Source organism: Pseudophryne corroboree, chromosome 2 (genome assembly GCF_028390025.1).
Source record: "Pseudophryne corroboree isolate aPseCor3 chromosome 2, aPseCor3.hap2, whole genome shotgun sequence".
Lineage (NCBI taxonomy): Eukaryota > Metazoa > Chordata > Amphibia > Anura > Myobatrachidae > Pseudophryne > Pseudophryne corroboree.
Genome location: NC_086445.1, coordinates 577,407,809 through 577,430,008, shown reverse-complemented (window position 1 = coordinate 577,430,008; position 22,200 = coordinate 577,407,809). Strand labels below are relative to the sequence as shown.

Here is a 22,200-nt window from a genome sequence, read left to right as displayed (position 1 = left end):
CATTAATTATTATTGGAGAAACACATAAGCGCCAGTTTTCACTTTCTCATTCTAAAACATTTTTCAGGGACTGACAATCCCTTCTGGCAGCTGTGACAGCGCGTCTGGGCCATTCTCTTTGATCAGACTAGACTACACCTCTCACCCTATATACAGACATCAGACTACACCTCTCACCTAATATACAAACATCATACTGCAACTCTTGCCTTCTAATACACAGACATCAGAGTACACCTCTCATTTTCTAGTACACAGACATCACACTACACCTCTCACCTTCTAATCCAGACATCACACTACGTCTCACCTTCAAATACAGAGGCATCAGACTACACCTTTCACCTTGTAATACAGAGGCATCAGACTAGACTACACCTCTCGCCTTCTAATAAACAGACATTAGAGTACACCTTTCACCTCTTATTACAGAGGCATCAGACTACACCTCTCACCTTCAAATACAGAGGCATCGGACTATACCTCTAACCTTCAAATACAGAGGCATCAGACTACACCTCTCGCCTTCTAATACACAGACATCAGACTCCACCTCTCCCACCTTATAGACTCTCTCACCTTATACAAAGACATAAGAATACCCTTCTTATCTTCTATTACACCAGTGTTAGATTTAAATGGGGGCAGAAAGGGCGACTCCCCCCCCCCCTCCTTCCGTACACCTGCCCCACACATCTGAGAACTGAAGCCCCCGCCAGCTGTGCCCGGTTCCACTTCTGTATTCTTAGCAGTGGCGGCGTGCCGTCTCTCCCACTCAGTCAGGCTGACTGTCAGCCTAAGAATAGTGTCTTCTGCAGATCAGTAGCAGGCAGGATCTGTGCTACGGTGCAGGCAGAAGCAGCGAATAAGCCCCCAGCTCTGCACCAGCTCATGCTTCTGCTGCTTCTATGGATCCTATGTACACACTGCGAGGACAGCGCAATGGAGGAGATCACTACAGAGAAAGCGGGGGAAAGAGGAAAGCCACAGGCAGGACAGTGTGAGCCTGCTGACATTCATCCTGCTTCTGACCTTAACCATTCTCACCATCTGGCGCTTCAAGTACCGCCGGGCACGCTTCCTACATGAGACTGGCCTGGCTATGATACATGGTGAGGCAGAGCATTGCATGAGATGTGCCCAGCTAGGGGGTTCACAGCTTTCCTAAGACTGGGGAATGTGTGTGCATGGAAATGTCTAACATGTTCCAGAATCAGTAGTAGCATGTCACACTGCACATAGGATCTGCTGCTTGGTTATCCTCATAGCTCTTGTAATGTACACTATTGCTACAACTATCATGAATGTGCCACCCTGTGACACTTCCAGAGGTGAAGATGCTACACTATACTATTGGCAGTGGGGAAGTGGTGCTGGGACCTTGAGCTAGGATGCTGCTGCTAGAAGATATTGGTGGTTAAGACCCCACTACTATGATAAAGTGTTATTTTGCTACTGCCTGTGGTATATGCAACAATACCCAATCACAATAGCTGTGCACTGATGCACATGTATGTAGTGTACTCCAACATTTTTTTTTTGTATGTACTGTACCCCCCAAAATTTTAAAGAGCTGTCTCCCATGGCTAGATTTTGTTTTATAATGGTGCAACACGTAGTACAAAGTCCTTATTGTGCAATCACATCTTTTTTTTTTTTAATCAGTTTAACAGAAAATATCTATTTCTTGTTAATGAATATTCTGCTTTTTTTAAAATATTTGATGAAAATGGGAGGGGCAGAACTAAGTGGGAGGAGCTATGAGTAGAGGGGAGGAGTTATAATTCTTCGACCGCCCCTCCTAAAAGTAAAGTCTTACACAGGTAAAATACACCTCTCACCTTCTAATACATAGAAATAAGAATACTCCTCTCACCGCTTTTACACAGATATTACAATACAACTCACACCTTCCAATACACAGACATCAGAATACACACAATTCTCCAATTCTTTAGGATCTACAAAACTAATCTGCAAAACTATTCTGCATATCTACATACCTCCCATCATGACCCTCTCCAGGACGGCCAGAATGCTCTGCTCGGGGACTTCAGTCTTAATGTATGATTGCCATCATTTGTGGAGAAACACCTTTCTTATCAAATAACTAGTTCAACACAGGTGATGGCAATCATAAATTAAAAGGAAGGTCCAGGAACAGAGCATTGTGCCCCTCCTGGATAGGGTCATGTTAGAAGATATGGATCTGAACGTTGGATCCGATTCAGAAATTATTAGCAGGGCAAGGCCGCCCAGCATGCTACCCACCGCCTCACCCCTGCGGCCATGCTGAAATTGAGGTCGCACCGCAATTCAGCATGATCGCAGAAAGTAGAGCAGACTCCTGCCGGTAGAGCCTGGCTGTGATGGCAGGAGTCTTGCTGGCATCTTTGTGATTACAGCGGCTCCATGTGTAGCTGCCCCGATCATGCCCACGCCACGTCCCCCGTTCGCGCCGCCACGCTTCTGTTTTTCTGTCAATGCCCCTGCAACGCTCCGTCTTGGAAACAGAGCGCTGACAGCCCCCCCCCCCCCCCCACGCCCCTGCCTGATTGGGAATGCGGGCCCTGCGCATTCGCACGCATCATGTTAGTTATTTATGTGTTTGTGATCCAACTTGAATAGGGTCCATAGCAAATAAACTGCCCTCTTATGGTCTTATAAGATCCTACCCATTAGGGACACGTGTTGGTAGCACTTTCAGTGAGATGTTAGGAGAATGTTTGGTAAGTGACAGACATGTCCGATCTATCTCCAGTGTCTCAACTTTGCCTCTGTGGTCCCAGTTTAGTTGGTGTCTTGATTCCTGCAAAAGGCTGAATAAGAAAACCTGTGAATAGTATACCGTGATGCATAAACTTGAGAATTGCATTTTAACAAAGGTAGCCCATTTATCTGTACACATACAGTATATGCATTTTGTGCATGCTAATCATCTGGTGCACAGGTTCTAAAACTCGGTCCTCAGGACCTCAAACAGTTCACATTTTCCAGGTCTCACAGAATCGCAAGTGAAGTATTTAGCTCAACCAGTGAATCTTTTAAAATGTATCAGTGAGTAATGACGGCACCTGTGCCCCTGCTAGGTGAGCTGTAAAACGTGAGCTGTGTGGGGTCCTGAGGACCGAGTTTGAGAACCACTGATCTGGTGTGGATATGAAAGTGTTATAGGCCCTACACACTGGCCGATTTTCAGAAAGATATAAATGAACGAGAACTCGTTCATATCTTTCAGTGTGGAGACTCCAGCGATGAACGATGCGCGTCCCCGCGCTCGTTCATCGCTGGTCTCCCGTCGGCTGTGCATGCAGGCCAATATGGACGATCTCGTCCATATTTGCCTGCACTTCAATGCAGCCGCGTGATGGGGGGAGTGAAGAAACTTCACTGCCCCCCCGCCGCCGGGTCGCTCGTCGGCCGTATCCGCCGTCGGGCAGCTCGGCGGCGGGTCGGCCAGTGAGTAGGGCCCCTTACATGTAGTAATATCAGGCAGCTTGTGCTAATGTGGAAACATAGAATATAATAATAAGAATAATATTACTATTACTATTATTATTATTATTATTATTAGTGGCTTCTGCACTGAAACTATATCGTTGCAGATATTTTAGTACATACTGATGATCTGTGATTTAGTGTAAGCTACTATACATACGCATGGATTTCCAACTTTACAGAATTGAGTTAATCAGCAAATTATTAATATTTTTAGCTGACATATATGGAACAATATATTAACCTTTTCACAGCTCACATGCTGCGAATGGTTGGAGGCCAAAGCATGGCGGCAACGGGGACTATTTTTCCATCGCCCATTCTGAGTAAGCTTAGACTTACTTACAGGGTTAATGATTGCGACCAATGTGACTGATGGTTGCGAGCAGCACTCGGGTCTGCAATCCTGCCAGGAGGCGTCTTTTTTCTTGAGATACCTCCTGTTGCATTAACATATTTTTACTTTGGACGCAGAAGCGATACAAATAACATCCACCTCTGCATCAGGCCTGTAGTCATGTTGTCGACAATTACAATGTAGAAAGCCAAAATGTCAATAATATAATGCTGAATGCCATAAAGTTAACGTAGTTAAACTATCAACACAGACAATACATGGGGGAAATGTATTAGTGTGTGAGAATCATAAAATGAGACATTGTGGTAAAATTCTCCTTTTTTTTTAAAGTGGTAATCATTTACATGGCAGAACAAGGTTGATTTTGCCATGTAAATGATCGCCACTTTAAAAAAACTGGAGAATTTTGAAAGTGTTGACACAGTTAAAATGTCGCCAATATAAATTTTAGAGTTATGGATGGGGTAGAGTTAGAGTTAGACATAATAATGTGTGTCATTTGGGTGCCCAAATGGGTAACTTTTAGCTCACCACCCCAGGGGGCTGTGAGCCTAAATGCAGGCGCCGGCAGCCATCACGCCCCAACGGAGCAACACTTCAATAGCTCCATTGGGCGCTATCTAGTGGCTACAAGATCGCACCACAATTGAATCTCACCCATTGTGCCCAGCCTTACTATATGCTGCATTGTTACCAACTTGCGGGAAAACACTGAGATGCAGTTGCTGTGCAATCTACTATATGCATAGGCAAGCAAGACCCACACAGCTACACACGCACACAGGACCATTATATACGGACTAGTTAAAAGCCCGTCAAAATGACGGACACCACAGCCGGATTATATTAGGAGGGCAGTCGCTACTCACACAGGAGCTGCTGGGTTTCTGGAAGTCCTGCTGCTGGGAGCCTAGCTGTATATCTGTAATGGGCAGGCTATAATGATGCTGCACTATATATACCAGTACTGGCCCATGTAAGCTCACCAGTCCCCGCACAGCTTCCTGCCAGTCTGGAGGGTAGAGGACACCAGTAGCCCCCAGTAGCTGGCCGAAGTGGTCTGGGCATGGCCTGTGCGGGGTGTGGAAGGGGCGAGCACAGGACCTCGCCCATACGTTTGCGCGCAGTATATATAAAGCAGCTGAGCCATTTATCTGCCTCATCCTTTTCACCCGCATCGACCCCTCCTCCTCCCGGTCACCGCACTGCTCACCCAATACAGGGTCTCACCTCTTTCTGACAGACTGATTCACCTCCTCCCACCGCCGGTAAGTGGCCACTCGTGTCCCAGATGCCTCCCCTCTAAGGGTTATATTCAATAAGAGTCGGGTCCATTACGATACATGGACCCGACAACCCCTATTCAGTGGACGGCCAAATCCGACTGTCTGATTTGGCAGTACACAGGTCCTGTGCTGCCGCTGCTGTCAGCGGCTGCTGATGCGCTGACAGCAGCGGAGCAGATGGCGGCGGCGGGCGTGAGCGGGAAGGCGGCAGGGGGAGCAAGCTGTGGGGGGGACATGTCTGCGGCGGGGGCAGCAGAGATCGGCGGCAGGAGCTGGCTGCGGTTGGACATGTCTGCGGCGGCTGGGGGAGGCCCTGCAGGGATAGAGGTGCCTGGCCGGGGGACGGCCAGACACCTCTCTCCCTGCAGCGCCTCCCCCCACCGCCGCAGACATGTCCCCCCACAGCCTGCTCCTCCCGCCGGCCGCCGATCACTGCGCCGCCCGCAGCACCACTAGTCTCCTTATCTCAATCCGACTTTTTTTAAAGTCGGATTGAGATTGTTGGAAATGGGGCTATAACCTGTCAGGTTTGGCCCCGCTTCAGACAATGCACGCTGATCGGCGGCTGAAGCCGCCGATCAACGTGCATTCCGACAAGTCGGGTTTCCCGACTTGTCGGAATAAACGGGGCACTAATGAATAGGTTGGAACCCCTTCCGACCTAAAACTGTCGGAAGCTGCCATCTTTCCGACAAGACGGCAGCTTCCGACAGTATTGAATATACCCCTAAGCGCTGCCGAACCGTCTGGTAGTTCCTGCATCTGTTTCCTGGTTACTGCTGCTACTTGTTGCTGAGTCCCGGGATGACAAGTAACCTGGGGTTGCAGCATAGTATATGGAGGAGGGGGTGCAGCGTATGCAGTAAATGGTGGGAGCAGTATATGTAGGAGGGGGTACCCTGCATAAATGGGGCAGTATATGGAGGGGTATGTGGGGTGCAGTGTGTATATAGGGGCAACATATGGTGGGGGGTGCAGAATATGGAAGAGGATTAGGGTACAGTGTATGTAGGAGCAGTATATGGTGGGGGGTGCAGTGTAGATAGGGAGTGTGTGTGTCTGTCACACAGAGGTGACTATATTGAAAAAATCTGCATCTCTCTCTCCACTGTCCCTATCTGCCCCTACCACTCTACTCTCTCCCCAGTCCCTATCTAACCTACCCCCCCTCTCTCTCCCCATGCTGTATCTGCCCCTACCCCCCCTCTCCCCAGTCCCTATCTAACATAACCCCCCCCTCTCTCTCTCCATGCTGTATCTGCCCCTACCCCCCACTCCCTATCTGCCCAAATTCTCCTGCCCTCTTTCTTTCTCCCCCAGTATCTATCTGCCCTACCCCACTATCCACCCCCATTCCCACAGCCTCATTGTGTTAGGGTGCCAGGAGAATAGGAAAACTTGCTTTATATTCCATATATGTCATAGTCACTTAATACCTGTCCACAAATCATAGCATCCTATTCCTTGATCATATGTGTCCTTCACAATTCAGCACTGCTCACTACACAGGGGATATTCACAAATTTCTTGTAGTAAATTTACCAAAGTTGCTCGAAAGCCTCGCTGATCTTTTGTTGCAGCGCCTTGCGGACTCCTTCAATCACCTCTACCTCTTTGTGCAGCTCATCCTCCACAGGGTCTTTCACCAGGTCAATATCTTTGCGGCTCTCACGGAAATTCAAACATTCTATTACTACATCTGAGGGGACATTCTTGGCCTGCAGGGCTCGCTCTGCTTCATCTTTACTCTGCAATCCACCAAGAGAATCTGATTGACAAAAGTAATGACCAACACAAGATAGCGATCTTGGGAAAGGTATACTATATGACATTACTCTTAACCAGACAGAGTGTTATGCAGGGCCGACCATGGGCATAGGTGACCTAGGCACTTGCCAGGAGTGTCCTAGCTCCAGAAGGAGCACAGAGGGGTGAGCTGGGCTTCCAGGTTCATCATCCAAGAGAAGCTGTCCACCTTCCTGCATTAGCAGCTGCTGTCATGTTTCATCAACAGCAGCATCACAGACAGCCCCCAGCCCCCACCATCCAGATCAGCAGATGAGACCAGCGGGGAGGCCGGGCCAGTGTCGGGATAACGGTACCAGCTTTCTTGTGTCTACAGAGTCACTTTCGACATAATGACTGCAGACATCCGAAATGCATCTCAATTGGATTGACCCCCTAAATGTTTTCAGTCAGCCATTCCTAGCCTGCGTTACGGCAGCTGGGAGCCTGGGACTGAAGTTGTGTATATAGGGGGTCATTCCGAGTTGATCACTCGCTGCCGTTTTTCACAGCACAGCGATCAGGTTACTACTGCGCATGCGTATGCACCGCAATGCGCACACGCGTCATACGGGTACAAAGCGGATCGTAGCTGGGCAATGGATTTAACAAAAGAATCCATTCTTACAGCCGATCACAAGGAGATTGACAGGAAGAGGGTGTTTGTGGGTGGCAACTGACCGTTTTTGGGTGTGTTTGGAAAAATTCAGGCGTGTCCAGGCGTTTGCAGGGCGGGTGTCTGACGTCAATTGCGGGACCAAAAAGACTGAAGTGATAGCAAGGGCTGAGAAAGTGCAGAGCTACTCAAAAACTGCAAAAAACTTTTTCGTCTTCTCGGCTGCACACACGTTCGCACACTTGCAAAGCGAAAATACACTCCCCCGTGGGCGGCGACTATGCGTTTGCACAGCTGCAAAAAGTAGATAGCGAGCGATCAACTCGGAATGGGCCATAGGCAGATGCCGCTGCACCAATGGAACAGGAAAGGGTCCATCCACTCTGTCCAGCAGAACTGAAACAACACTATCTGGAAGAGCTAGTCTGAACAGCAGGCTCAGCTACATGGTAATGAGGATTGCGAGCCTCAGGTTTGGTGGTGGTACTGGCTGCAAATTATGGGATTCCAGCTAAAATCTTTCCATCTCGCCCATTCCAGTGTAAAATGTTGGCGTGACCCTGCTTTCAAGTTTCTGAGGTGGCATTTATTTATAGGAGAGAGGGGTAGGGTGCCAGTCCTGCTTTTATGATTTATCTACATTAGTGCTGATTGCTCAGTATCACTGTGATAGACTCTACTGTATGTTAACATCCTAATACTGGGGCTAAGAGCAAACAAGCTGGAAAGAATATATACAGTACCAACAACACCAATGAAGACCACTTCAACATGTACTGGGTTCTTGTTATGAAGTCACTTGGGGTGTTTTAGGATTAGGCAGCTTTGCATTTAGTACTATATATATATATATATATATATATAACTCACCAGTATCAAGGCATCTATTTCTGCATCAACTTCAGAAAGGCACTTATCCAACACCTGTTTCCACTTTTCCACTTCATCAATACGATCAGCAAGACGAGTCCTGTTATCTTGCTCGTCCCATTCAGTCTAATCAAGAAGGACATTTGAGTAAGTAAACCTCAATGTAAGAGAAGATATGCTACAAACCATAAGCCAACATCTACTGTAATTCCATAAATCTCAGTCCAGTCCTCAAATATGGCCTTATAGTGATCACCTCTTGGGGGTAATTCACAGTTGATCGTAGATGTGCCAAATTTAGCACATCTACGATCAGTTACCCTGATATGCGGGGGGACGCCCAGCATAGGGCTTGTCCATCCTACATGTCTGTCCCTGCCCCCCTCCCCCACACACACACACCGGTACAAAATCATTGTACGGCGGCGATGCTTTTGTACCTGATGAATAGCTCCCTGCCAGTGCAGCATCCCAGGTCACTGCGGCTGCATGTGACGTCACACAGCTGCCGCGACTCGCCCACCCAACGGTCCGGATATGCCTCCGTTGTCCGGGCCGCAGTCCGCCAATGGCGTTCTAACGCCGTTGGCATGCACCCTCCCGCCCCGCAACCGCCTCTGCCTGTAAATCAGGCAAAGGCAATCGCAGCCCAGAGATGCTCATAGAATCTCACTGGGCTCCCTTCATACAAGGAATCCTTCGCTTAGAGATCTGTCTAACTATACATCATTTTATTGACTCCAACTGATTCTTCCAAGGGATCTGTACCTTAGATCACATAATCTCTGTCAGCTCTCCTCCCATTTCCCCAACTACAGGAGTTAGTTCCTTCTGAGGTTTATAAATATTTACATATCAGACATTAGACATCTAAAATACCCACCACCACTGGCCACACTCTCTTTAGCCCTACTAAACCATGCAAGTGAAGTCTCCAAGAGCCAGTGGCCTCCCTGCTGTGTGTGTCTTGATTTCTGTTGGAACTGTATTGTGGAGTTTGGTTGCATATTTTATACCATTTATTGGTGTATTACTATGCCACATGTACTTACCTCTCCTCCCCCTTATTTTTATCTCTGTACCCCCCGACCCCTTTTATTTTCTTATTTTACTATAATAAAATATTATTAAAAAAATGATGATGGAAAAAAGCAGTCCCACATTAGCGGCTGCAGATTGGAGATTTCTGTGCATCAGTAAATGTCCCCATTTGTCTGTAGTGCTACAAGCATTTACAAGATAAACAAGTATTACACTAATGACTGCAGACACATTAGTGGCTGCAGAGCCTCATTAGCAACCGCAGAGCAGATTGAGAGATACCAAATTCTATTTAATAAAATGTAGTAACTTTGATCAAGCTTTTCATCTTTCTAACTCTGCCGGGCTATAAGGGCTGTGTTGTTGACTCATGATTGCTTACATGATCCCGATTCAAAAACGCATGATATAAATGTAAAAGGTAACCTACATGACTTCCTACACGCCGCTACTATAAGCATACCTGGTTATTGGTCTCATTGCGTAGAGTCCTGGCATCCTGACGAATCTCATGGGAAGCTGTTCGCTGCCTCTCAGCATTTGTGCTAATCAGATGATTATTGGTGTGCCAGTCTGGGACAGAGAAGCGATTCCCAGGTTTCAAGTGTACAGTCGCCATATCAATGCAGTTACTGTAGGTTAGAGATAATAATGTTCTAGGTTACAATGAGTTTTCCAGTTGGTGTATAAGAGCAGTAGGTGAACCTTAGTAACCTTATGAGGATGTACCATCAGTGTCGGACTAGGACAAGAAGGGTTCCAGTGGTAGGTGCCCATGCTTAAGGGGTGTAGTCATCCACTAGAGGGAGTGCGGCCTGCCAACAGATGCTTGGCGAACTGTTGGCTTGGTTGTTAGGTGAATTTTGGTAAAGTCTATAAAAGCAAACCAAGAACCCATGTTTATCATGTTACATGCATAATTCCATTATAACAATGTATAATCTCTTTGCACAGTTTGGAATCTGACCCCTAGAGGAGAGGGCGGGCCCACAGGCAGTGGAGCCAACCAGGGTTTCCCACTGTGCCTTTGCTGCCCAGTCCAACCCTATGTACCATCATTATCTATGTGACTCGATCGCCCCTTTACTAAATTTGCCAGCCAACAATATTATTTATTGCGTTATTTATACAGCACGCACATATTCTGCAGTGCTCTATAGAGAATATTTGCCCATTCACATGGAGCCCATTGGAGCTTAGAGTCTAATTTTCCTACTACATGCACACACATTCACACTAGGGTTAAGTTTAGTTGGGAGCCAATTAACCAACCAGTATATTTTTGAATTGTGAGAGGAAACCAGACAACCTGGAGAAAACCTAAGCAGGTACAGGGAGAATATACAAACTCTACACTACTGGGGCCATGGTGGGATTTGAACCCATGACCTCAGCACAGTAGTAGATTTACCTCAAAGCAACCTAAGAGGCTGCTTAGGGTCTGACGAGTCCATGAGGGCCCGCAGACAGAGATATTTAATGGAGGCTATGAATGCTTGTAGCGAGTGATGGTTGGTGAAAGGTGGGCGGTGCTTAGAACAGCTGCTTACCCTGTGTATGCTGCAGGGGGGGAGGTGTTTACATCAGCCTGTAAAGTCTTGTACATGCAGAGGTGTAGCTAGGTGCCATGGTGCCCGGAGCCAGGGTATGTTTCGGCGCCCCCTCCCCTGTACTGAATTGGAAGCATATTACATTTGAAAAGAAAAAATATAGAAAAAGCCTAAATTGGTGACAGGGTCGGTTCTATACCTTGTGGAGCTCAGAGCGAAAGTTTCCTTTGGGCACCCCACATGTTTAAAACAGGGACAGTACGCGCTGAGTGTGCACACCCTTTGCTTCTTCTCCTGCTCTGCGGCTGCCTGTACAGCGGCTCTCGGTATAGCGGACAGAAAGAGGTGGGCAGGCGGCAACGCGACCTCTAACTTTTCCAGCGCCCGGAGCACGCGCTCTACTGGAGCCACCCTCACTACATCCCTGTGTACATGCTGCCAAGCGCCTTGTCCTTATATCCCAGACCTGTCCCCAGACAGATCTCCAAGCTACCCCTGCCACTCCCAAAGCAAATGACCATTAGAGATCCCCCTGCTCTGGCTGCTTTCACTCCTGTACAACCTGCCCCAGACTGGGAGTTTGGCAAGAGGGAGTGCCATGAGGAACATGCCACATGGATAGGGTGCCACGCTGGACTCGGCACATCCAGACACAGCAATAGTATATAAGCTGAGACCATGAAAACACTCCCATTAGTAGGCATCAAGTGGCTCTCCAGTGGCTGTGAGACTACAAGTCCCAGCCTCTGCCTGACCACACAAGCCACACTAATATAAAGTAAAACAAAATCTGACCATGTTAAGAAAGCAGAGGAGTGCAACTCCCATTACTGATATACTGTGTGTGTATATATATGTATATAGTCTAAGAAATTGCTGCACATATTTTATATTCCAAATTCAATGAGTGCATGACACATGACACAATATGCTGGAAAAATGCCAAATCTGCGGTCCAGATATGGCAATTTTCCAGCATGTTGTTACCCCTAGCAACTGGCATTCAATTAAACCATCTTGGCTGCTAAGTGTTATTTTTACTTGCATTTGCACTTTATGGACTGTGAAAGCTGGAACTGCCTTGCACTTTGTGACTTTGACTCTTCTCTAATATGATTAATACCCCTTTTCCACCTGAGTACCGGGTCCGATCCGGGATGTTTAACCCGGCTACAACCCGTGTCGGCTCCGCCGTTTCCACTGCACTTCGACACGGGTTATTCCCGGGTCGGATCTGTTTCCACTTAACCCGGGTAAGCTCTGTAAAAGCCTATTGATGTCACTCGTTACTCTGTTCTGAAACACGGGTAATGACCGTTTCCACTGCACAATTACCCGGGTCATTACGTGTTACCGTGTTCAACCCAGGTAGCTACCCGGGTAAGATTCCAGGGTCACTCAACCAGTGTTGAGCCGTTTCCACTTACTAAAAACCCGTGTTGACACGCGTCCCCGTGCAAAAACACGGGTAAATTTAGCTAGTGGAAAAATAAGATTTTACTTACCGATAAATCTATTTCTCATAGTCCGTAGTGGATGCTGGGGACTCCGTCAGGACCATGGGGAATAGCGGCTCCGCAGGAGACAGGGCACAAAAGCAAGCTTTTAGGATCACATGGTGTGTACTGGCTCCTCCCCCTATGACCCTCCTCCAAGCCTCAGTTAGGTACTGTGCCCGGACGAGCGTACACAATAAGGAAGGATCTTGAATCCCGGGTAAGACTCATACCAGCCACACCAATCACACCGTACAACTTGTGATTTGAACCCAGTTAACAGTATGATAACAATGAAGTAGCCTCTAAAAAGATGGCTCACAACAATAAAAACCCGATTTTTTGTAACAATAACTATGTACAAGTAATGCAGACAATCCGCACTTGGGATGGGCGCCCAGCATCCACTACGGACTATGAGAAATAGATTTATCGGTAAGTAAAATCTTATTTTCTCTAACGTCCTAGTGGATGCTGGGGACTCCGTCAGGACCATGGGGATTATACCAAAGCTCCCAAACGGGCGGGAGAGTGCGGATGACTCTGCAGCACCGAATGAGAGAACTCCAGGTCCTCCTCAGCCAGGGTATCAAATTTGTAGAATTTTGCAAACGTGTTTGCCCCTGACCAAGTAGCTGCTCGGCAAAGTTGTAAAGCCGAGACCCCTCGGGCAGCCGCCCAAGATGAGCCCACCTTCCTTGTGGAATGGGCATTTACAGATTTTGGCTGTGGCAGGCCTGCCACAGAATGTGCAAGCTGAATTGTACTACAAATCCAACGAGCAATAGTCTGCTTAGAAGCAGGAGCACCCAGCTTTTTGGGTGCCTACAATATAAACAGCAAGTCAGACTTTCTGACTCCAGCCGTCCTGGAATTATATATATATATATATATATATATATATATATATATATTTTCAGGGCCCTGACAACATCTAGCAACTTGGAGTCCTCCAAGTCCCTAGTAGCCGCAGGCACCACAATAGGTTGTTTCAGGTGAAACGCTGACACCACCTTAGGAAGAAACTGGGGACGAGTCCGCAGTTCTGCCCTGTCCGAATGGAAAATCAAATATGGGCTTTTGTAAGACAAAGCCGCCAATTTTGACAATCGCCTGGCCGAGGCCAGGGCCAACAGCATGGTCACTTTCCATGTGAGATATTTCAAATCCACAGATTTGAGTGGTTCAAACCAATATGATTTGAGGAATCCCAACACTACGTTGAGATCCCACGGTGCCACTGGAGGCACACAAGGGCTGTATATGCAATACTCCCTTGACAAACGTCTGGACTTCAGGAACTGAAGCCAATTCTTTCTGGAAGAAAATCTATAGGGCCGAAACTTGAACCTTAATGGACCCCAATTTGAGGCTCATAGACACTCCTGTTTGCAGGAAGTGCAGAAATCGACCTAGTTGAAATTTTTTCGTGGGGCCTTCCTGGCCTCACCCACGCAACATATTTTTACCACATGTGGTGATAACGTTGTGCGGTCACCTCCTTCCTGGCTTTGACCAGGGTAGGTATGACCTCTTCCGGAATGCCTTTTCCCTTAGGATCCGGCGTTCAAACCGCCATGCCGTCAAACGCAGTCGCGGTAAGTCTTGGAACAGACAAGGTCCCTGCTGGAGCAGGTCCTTTCTTAAAGGCCGATGCCACGGTTCCTCTTGGAACAGACATGGTACTTGCTGAAAGCAAATCCCTTCTTAGCTCCCGAGGCCATTAGTCCTCTGTGAGCATCTCTTGAAGTTCCGGTTACCAAGTCCCTCTTGGCCAATCCGGAGCCACGAGTATAGTTCTTACTCCTCTATGTCTTATAATTCTCAATACCTTGGTTATGAGAAGCAGAGGAGGGAACACATACACCGACTGTTACACCCACGGTGTTACCAGGACGTCCACAGCTATCGCCTGAAGGTCTCGTGACCTGGCGCAATACCTGTCCCATTTTTTGTTCGGGCGGGACGCCATCATGTCCACCTTTGGTCTTTCCCAACGGTTCACAATCATGCGGAAAACTTCCCGATGAAGTTCCCACTCTCCCGGGTGGAGGTCGTGCCTGCTGAGGAAGTCTGCTTCCCAGTCGTCCACTCCCGGAATGAACACTGCTGACAGTGCTATCACATGATTTTCCGCCTAGCGAAAAATCCTTGCAGTTTTGCCACTGCCCTCCTGCTTCTTGTGCCGCCCTTTCTGTTTACGTGGGCGACTGCCGTGATGTTATCCCACTGGATCAATACCGGCTGACCTTGAAGCAGAGGTCTTGCTAAGCTTAGAGCATTATAAATTTGCTCTTAGCTCCAGTATATTTATGTGGAGAGAATTCTCCAGACTTGATCACACTCCTTGTGTGACTGCTCCCCAGCCTCTCAGGCTGGCCTCCGTGGTCACCAGCATCCAATCCTGAATGCCGAATCTGCGGCCCTCTAGAAGATGAGCACTCTGTAATCACCACAGGAGAGACACCCTTGTCCTTGGATATAGGGTTATCCGCTGATGCATCTGAAGATGCGATCCGGACCATTTGTCCAGCAGATCCCACTGAAGAGTTCTTACGTGAAATCTGCCGAATGGAAGCGCTTCGTAATAAGCCACCATTTTTACCAGGACTCTTGTGCAATGATGCACTGACACTTTTCCTGGTTTTAGGAGGATCCCGATTAGCTCGGATAACTCCCTGGCTTTCTCCTCTGGGAGAAACACCTTTTCCTGGACTGTGTCCAGAATCATCCCTAGGACCAGCAGACGTGTCGTCGGAACAACTGCGGTTTTGGAATATTTAGAATCCACCCGTGCTGTCGTAGAACTACTTGAGATAGTGCTACTCCGACCTCCAACTGTTCTCTGGACCTTGTTCTTATCAGGAGGTCGTCCATTTTCTTTGAAGACGAATCCTCCTTTCGGTCATTACCTTGGTAAGGACCCGGGGTGCCTTGGACAATCCAACGGCATCATCTTGAAACTGATAGTGACAGTTCTGTACCACGAACCTGAGGTACCCTTGGTGAGAAAAGGCAAATTTTGGGACATGGAGGTAAGCATCCCTGATGTCCCGGGACACCATATAGTCCCCTTGTTCTTTGCTATCACTGCTCTGAGTGACTCCATCTGGATTTGAACCCTTGCAAGTGTTCAAATTTTTCAGATTTAGAATAGGTCTCACCTAGCCTTCAGTACCACCATATAGTGTGGAGTAATACCCCTTTCCTTGTTGTCGGAGGGGTAATTTTATTATCACCTGCTGGGAATACAGCTTGTGAATTGTTTTCAATACTGCCTCCCTGTCGGAGGGAGACATTGGTACAGCAGACTACAGGAACCTGCGAGGGGGGAAACCTCTCGACATTCCAATCTGTACCCCTTGGATACTACTTGTAGGATCCAGGGGTCCTGTACGGTCCCAGCGTCATGCTGAGAACTTGGTAGAAGCGGTGGAGGGCTTCTGTTCCTGGGAATGGGCTGCCTGCTGCAGTCTTCTTCCCTTTCCTCTATCCCTGGGCAGATATGACTCTTACAGGGACGAAAGGACTGAGGCTGAAAAGACGGTGTCTTTTTCTGCAGAGATGTGACTTAGGGTAAAAAACGGTGGATTTTCCAGCAGTTGCCCTGGCCACCAGGTCCCATGGACCGACCCCAAATAACTCCTCCCCTTTATACGGCAATACATCTTTGCCGGAATCTGCATCACCTGACCACTGTCGTGTCCATAAACATCTTCTTGCAGATATGGACATCGCATTTACTCTTGATGCCAGAGTGCAAATATCCCTCTGCGCATCTCGCATATATAGAAATGCATCCTTTAAATGCTCTATAGTCAATAAAATACTGTCCCTGTCAAAGGTATCAATATTTTTAGTCAGGGAATCCGACCAAGCCACCTCAGCTCTGCACATCCAGGCTGAGGCGATCGCTGGTCGCAGTATAACACCAGCATGTGTGTGTATACTTTTTAGGATATTTTTCAGCCTCCTATCAGCTGGCTCCTTAAGTACGGCCCTATCCGTAGATGGTACCGCCACTTGTTCTGATAAGCGTGTGAGCGCCTTATCCACCCTGAGGGGTGTTTCCCACCGCGCCTTAACTTCTGGCGGGAAAGGGTATACCGCCAATAATTTTCTATCGGGGGAAACCCACGCATCATCACACACTTCATTTAATTTATCTGATTCAGGAAAAACTACAGGTAGTTTTTTCACCTCACACATAATACCCTTTTTTGTGGTACTTGGAGTATCAGAAATATGTAACACCTCCTTCATTGCCCTTAACGTGTGGCCCTAAAAGAAAATACGTTTGTTTCTTCACCGTCGACACTGAAATCAGTGTCCGTGTCTGGGTCTGTGTCGACCGACTGAGGTAAATGGGCATTTTACAGCCCCTGACGGTGTTTGAGACGCCTGGACAGATACTAATTTGTTCGCCGGCCCTCTCATGTCGTCAACCGGCTTGCAGCGTGTTGACATTGTCACGTAATTTCCATAAATAAGCCATCCATTCCGGTGTCGACTCCCTAGAGAGTGACATCACCATTACAGGCAATTTGCTCCGCCTCCTCACCAATATTTTCCTCATACATGTCGACACACACGTACCGACATACAGCACACACATAGGGAATGCTCTGATAGAGGACAGGACCCACTAGCCCTTTGGGGAGACAGAGGGAGAGTTTGCCAGCACACACCAAAAACGCTATAATTATCCAGGGACAACCTTTATATAAGTGTTCCTTTTATAGCATTTTAATATATATACATATCGCCAAATCAGTGCCCCCCCTCTCTGTTTTAACCCTGTTTCTGTAGTGCAGTGCAGGGGAGATCATGGGAGCCTTCCCACCAGCCTTTCTGTGAGGGAAAATGGCGCTGTGTGCTGAGGAGAATAGGCCCCGCCCCCTTTTCGGCGGGCTTCTTCTCCGGAGTTTTAGATATCTGGCAGGGGTTAAATACATCCATATAGCCTCAAGGGCTATATGTGATGTATTTTTCGCCATACAGGTATTATACATTGCTGCCCAGGGCGCCCCCCCCCCGGCGCCCTGCACCCTCCGTGACCGCTGTGTGAAGTGTGCTGACAACAATGGCGCACAGCTGCAGTGCTGTGCGCTACCTGATGAAGACTGAGAGTCTTCTGCCGCCTGGTTCCGGACCTCTTCATCTTCAGCATCTGCAAGGGGGGTCGGCGGCGCGGCTCCGGGACGAACCCCAGGGCGAGCCCTGTGTTCCGACTCCCTCTAGAGCTATGTCCAGTAGCCTAAGAATCCAATCCATCCTGCACGCAGGTGAGTTGAAAATCTCTCCCCTAAGTCCCTCGATGCAGTGAGCCTGTTGCCAGCAGGACTCACTGAAAATAAAGAACCTAAAAACTTTTTCTAAGCAACTCTTTAAGAGAGCCACCTAGATTGCACCCTTCTCGGCCGGGCACAAAAACCTAACTGGGGCTTGGAGGAGGGTCATAGGGGGAGGAGCCAGTACACACCATGTGATCCTAAAAGCTTGCTTTTGTGCCCTGTCTCCTGCGGAGCCGCTATTCCCCATGGGCCTGACGGAGTCCCCAGCATCCACTAGGACGTTAGAGAAAGGGGTCTAAGTAAACTGAACTTTTGGACTATTTAATATAAATGGTGTGCCAGCTCTTTTTTTGAAAAAATAAAATTAAATTATTTATATATATATATATATATATATATATATATACACACACACACACAACCAGTCATACTAGTTGGTCCCCAGGAACGTAAATAGGGGTGTGCAAGATGTGCCAGGCTCTGAGGGCGGCACCGTTGCTGTCCCATGGTCCCTGCATTTGGCGAGCAGGGTACTTAAAATGGCATTCTGCAGCCAGGATCAATGCTGCACTCACCGGTGCCGGTTGCCCCACCCCCTCCATTACATCATTGCGCAGTGATAGAATGGTGTGTGCCGTGCACATTAGGTCGCACTTGTGACCTGATTCAGGGGTGGAAAAGGTTGCATCCACAAATTCACCTTTTGCTGCAGCGCAAATGTGACTTGATGCTAATGCTGCAACCAATGAGATTCCACCTGCTGCCATCAGTCCCACTTTCGGACACTAGAGCAGCCCTATGGAGGTGCAGAATGTCTGAGAACATGGTTGCTGATGCCAGTGCAACTGTGTCTTTAGATAACCCCGCATCTAACTAGCCACCCCTCTGAATTAAGGATACAGTATTAGGGTTGGTGTAGCGGTTTGGGTAAGGGGTTAGGGTATTAGCATTAGTTTAGGGGTTTGTATTATGGTATTATGGATAGGGACTCTGGTCATAACATGCAAGGGGCATAGATCAGGAATGAAAATATAGGTGCTATAAATTATTTGAGAGAGGGGGGGCCCCAAACCAGTATCTTGCCTGTGGCCCCATGAGGTCTAAATCCGACTGTGCCTCAGTGCTGTGAGGCAGTAATGCTTACCATTACACCATCCGTACTGCCCACTATCATAAACTTTATTTATTTTTGTATTTAAACATTCATTCATTACATGTTGTGATTTATAGCAAGTGCAACTACTGTACAAGTAGCTGCCATGATCGCTGGATTTACCGTGTCTTTCCTATTCTCCCACCTGAGCTACCGCAAGCAATGCCTGTAGTAAGCGCTGAGAGATCTGCAGGTTACATAAACGCTTAAAAAAAAAAAAAACACATATATACTTATTCTTCAATACCCATAAGTCTCATCGCCTTTCCTTCTTCCCATCTCCTAGACCTGCTCCTGGGATCCCAGACTCACCTGCTCGTGTATCGGCTCCCGGTCACCTCTCAGCTCCAGCCGCGGATGATGCTGTTATCGGCGTCTCCAGGAGCGTCTCCAGGTAAACGTAGAGCGGCCAATCACCTCTCAGGCAGTGTTTGCACACATTGCCTCGGCAACGGCCTGTCATTCCTTCCGCTCTCTTTGTCTCTTTGAGCGTGTGTCATGCCCTCGGGCTGCAGCAGCACCGGTACTTGCGTTCTGTGGCCGCCACAACAGTGATATAATCAGACCAATATATGCTCTATAGTGCCGGCAGCGGGGAGGCCAGGTATAACAGGGAGGTACTCTATACAACGGTGACATGGACCCTAGACAGAAACTTTATTTCTGAAATGTATCGTTACTGAATTGGCTACCATACATTTTCAGCTTCACTTACTGCATGTTATAGGCTTGGGAAAAGTTGGAAGATTTATCAAGCCTTGGAGAGTGATAAATAGCTCGGTGATAAAGTACCAGCCAATCAGCTCCTGTCATTTTCCAAGCACAGCGCGTGCGTGCGTGCGTGCGTGTGTATATATATATATATATATATATTAGTAACTGAAGGTGCGGCATTTGAAACGCAGGACCGTGTGTGTCTCTTAATTACAGACAATCAGCTTCAGTGTCGCACCTTTTGCTTCTGTATCTACTTACACCTGTGAGGGCACCAGAGAAGTAATTCATACTGCACTGGGAGTGCCGGACCTATGGTTACACAATGTATATGTATGTATCTATCTATCTATATATATATCAACTTCATAAGGGCAAAGGGGATAGCTAGGCATTTTCATACTTTTTATTTTAATTTTTAATTTTTTGGGGCTACGGATGAAGGAGAAATAAAATAACCCATATATTAATACATACATAAAATCACACACCAATACAAAATACATACTGTCACGCACACATACATACATATATATATATATATATATATATATAATCACACACCTGTATACTGACACATATGTATACAGTGACACACAAGCACACATACAGATGGAATGTAGTTATGTGACCGCCGGTCACAGTACCTCCCCTTGTATCCCGCCCCCTCACAATCCCGACGGTCGGCATGCCTACCAACAGGGACCACTCCCACCCCAGCGTGGCAAGCGCAGCGAGCCCGCAAAGGGGCTTCCTGCGCTTGCCACCCCTTCTTCCCCCCGACGGCATTTCGCTCCCGGGATACCAGCATCGGTATGCCCGGTCACGCATACCACACCCATACAGATATGTAGTCACACACCTATTCACATACAATCACACACATGCACACATTCATACACACATATAGCAGTCACACACATACAGGGCCCCTTCCCTGAGTTATACTCACTGTTTAGGCTGTGTTGCTCTTCTCCCCTCCTCTCTCCCATGCTGTTGCTGGCTGGCATGGCACTGTGTGTACAGTGCAGTTTAGCCCGGCCCCCTTTTCAGAATTTCATGTTCACTGCAGCAGTGGCTGCAATGATTAAAAGGCACTAACAGAGGGGGGGGGGGGGGGGTGTAATTTCTCCCCTGTGCACCCTCTTAATGCGGCTCTGCTGTGCCGATCACAGCACGCTGCAGAGATGAAACTGAAAGTAAAGTACAGCTCCCGGCAGCAAGGGCTGCTGGGAGATGTAGTTTAATTTCAGTGTCTTCTCTGCAATGCGGTGCGTGTGCCTGCTGGCTAGACGGGAGCTTGCAAAGTCTGGAGCTCAAGCTGCCCGGCTCTATGCTATCGCTGCCGCATAGGGAGGGGGCGTTAGGGGGGATTAAAGTGACAGTCTCTGCACCCTCTCCAGTCTGGCGCCCAGGTCACATGCCCCCCTATCCCCTCCCCCCTCCCCCACACACACACACACTAGTTTCGGCTCTGCGGTTAGTAGAAAATTATTACATTGATATTTATTAAAAGTGATGAGTACATTCAAGTCAAGGCAACCAGACCTCTTATACCGCTTGTGATTGCCAAATTGTTTCCTCACAAATATTTAAAATGCCCACTCTAATATATATTGTAAACGCCTGCACATCTTATTACCATTTGCCATGAATGTGCGCTGTACATCGCAAAACACTGCATCCTATAAGAGAAAACAATACACCCACACATTATCTGAGTTCCAAAGCTCATTGATGTATATATTTGTTACTAAAAGGATATGGATTAAATATATTACAAAGTACAGTATACCTATAGTTACATGGTTACACTCACACAGTAAGCAGTTAAAACATACAGTTACAGGCCAGCATACAATACCATTCCCTCAATGCATCTTATCTCTCTCTCTATGTAAAATCATGCAGGCACTGGTCTGCCAGCAACTCCATCATCCTCTGGTACAAAACAGGAACTGGCTTCCTGTGTGATCAGCAATGTGTTATCTAGTTTGGGGGAGGGAACTTACTCATTCATGATGAGTCACTAGTCTCTTTGTATATGCTAATCAGGTTCAGCCTTGAAGACATCCAAAGGGCTGGCCTGAGCTTCCTGTCCACTACCTGTTTGGAATATCTATTGTTCTAATAAAAGTGATTTTAGCTTTTATACATTTAATCATAATTATTTGTTGCAATGTCCTACAACTTAATAACAAGTATCAAATAAATCTACACATTAATCTGCTTGCTTTAATACCAAATATGACAGCTGTATCTGGTTTCGTTCAAATAATACACATACATGACATTACTTCATTATATCATTTTAAATCATCATGATGTCTGGCGCTTGATATTATTATAGTTATGTACTGTATGAAATAAGTGTCGAATCCATCTCTGTGGCATGTCCGTGTAAATGTGTGTGTTACCATATATTGCTGTGCGTATTTGCAAGTAAAGCGACTCATAATGTGTGTAGTTTGTATGTTCTTTTTATGTAATATTTTTGACTTCGACAGTCCACCCTTTGGCAGCAAACAATAACTGCCAT

At 47.3% G+C, this 22,200-nt stretch overlaps 1 protein-coding gene across 3 annotated transcripts in view; it reads right to left on the bottom strand.

Annotated features, from left to right (window-relative positions):
* The window catches only part of TEKT2 (tektin 2), a 72,921-nt gene extending 53,470 nt beyond the window's left edge, over positions 1-19,451 (bottom strand). The window contains exons 1-6 of one of the 3 annotated variants that reach the window (XM_063954473.1): positions 19,260-19,451; positions 10,169-10,327; positions 9,918-10,086; positions 8,414-8,539; positions 6,685-6,890; positions 2,676-2,819 (exon numbers count right to left, since the gene is read on the bottom strand). In XM_063954473.1, the coding sequence (XP_063810543.1) occupies positions 2,676-2,819; positions 6,685-6,890; positions 8,414-8,539; positions 9,918-10,073 (632 nt within the window). In that variant the 5' untranslated portion in view covers positions 10,074-10,086; positions 10,169-10,327; positions 19,260-19,451. The remainder of the gene's footprint in view (positions 1-2,675; positions 2,820-6,684; positions 6,891-8,413; positions 8,540-9,917; positions 10,087-10,168; positions 10,328-19,259) is intronic. The other 2 variants (XM_063954472.1, XM_063954475.1) reach the window with 2 other exon arrangements.
* Positions 19,452-22,200: the final 2,749 nt, after the last annotated feature.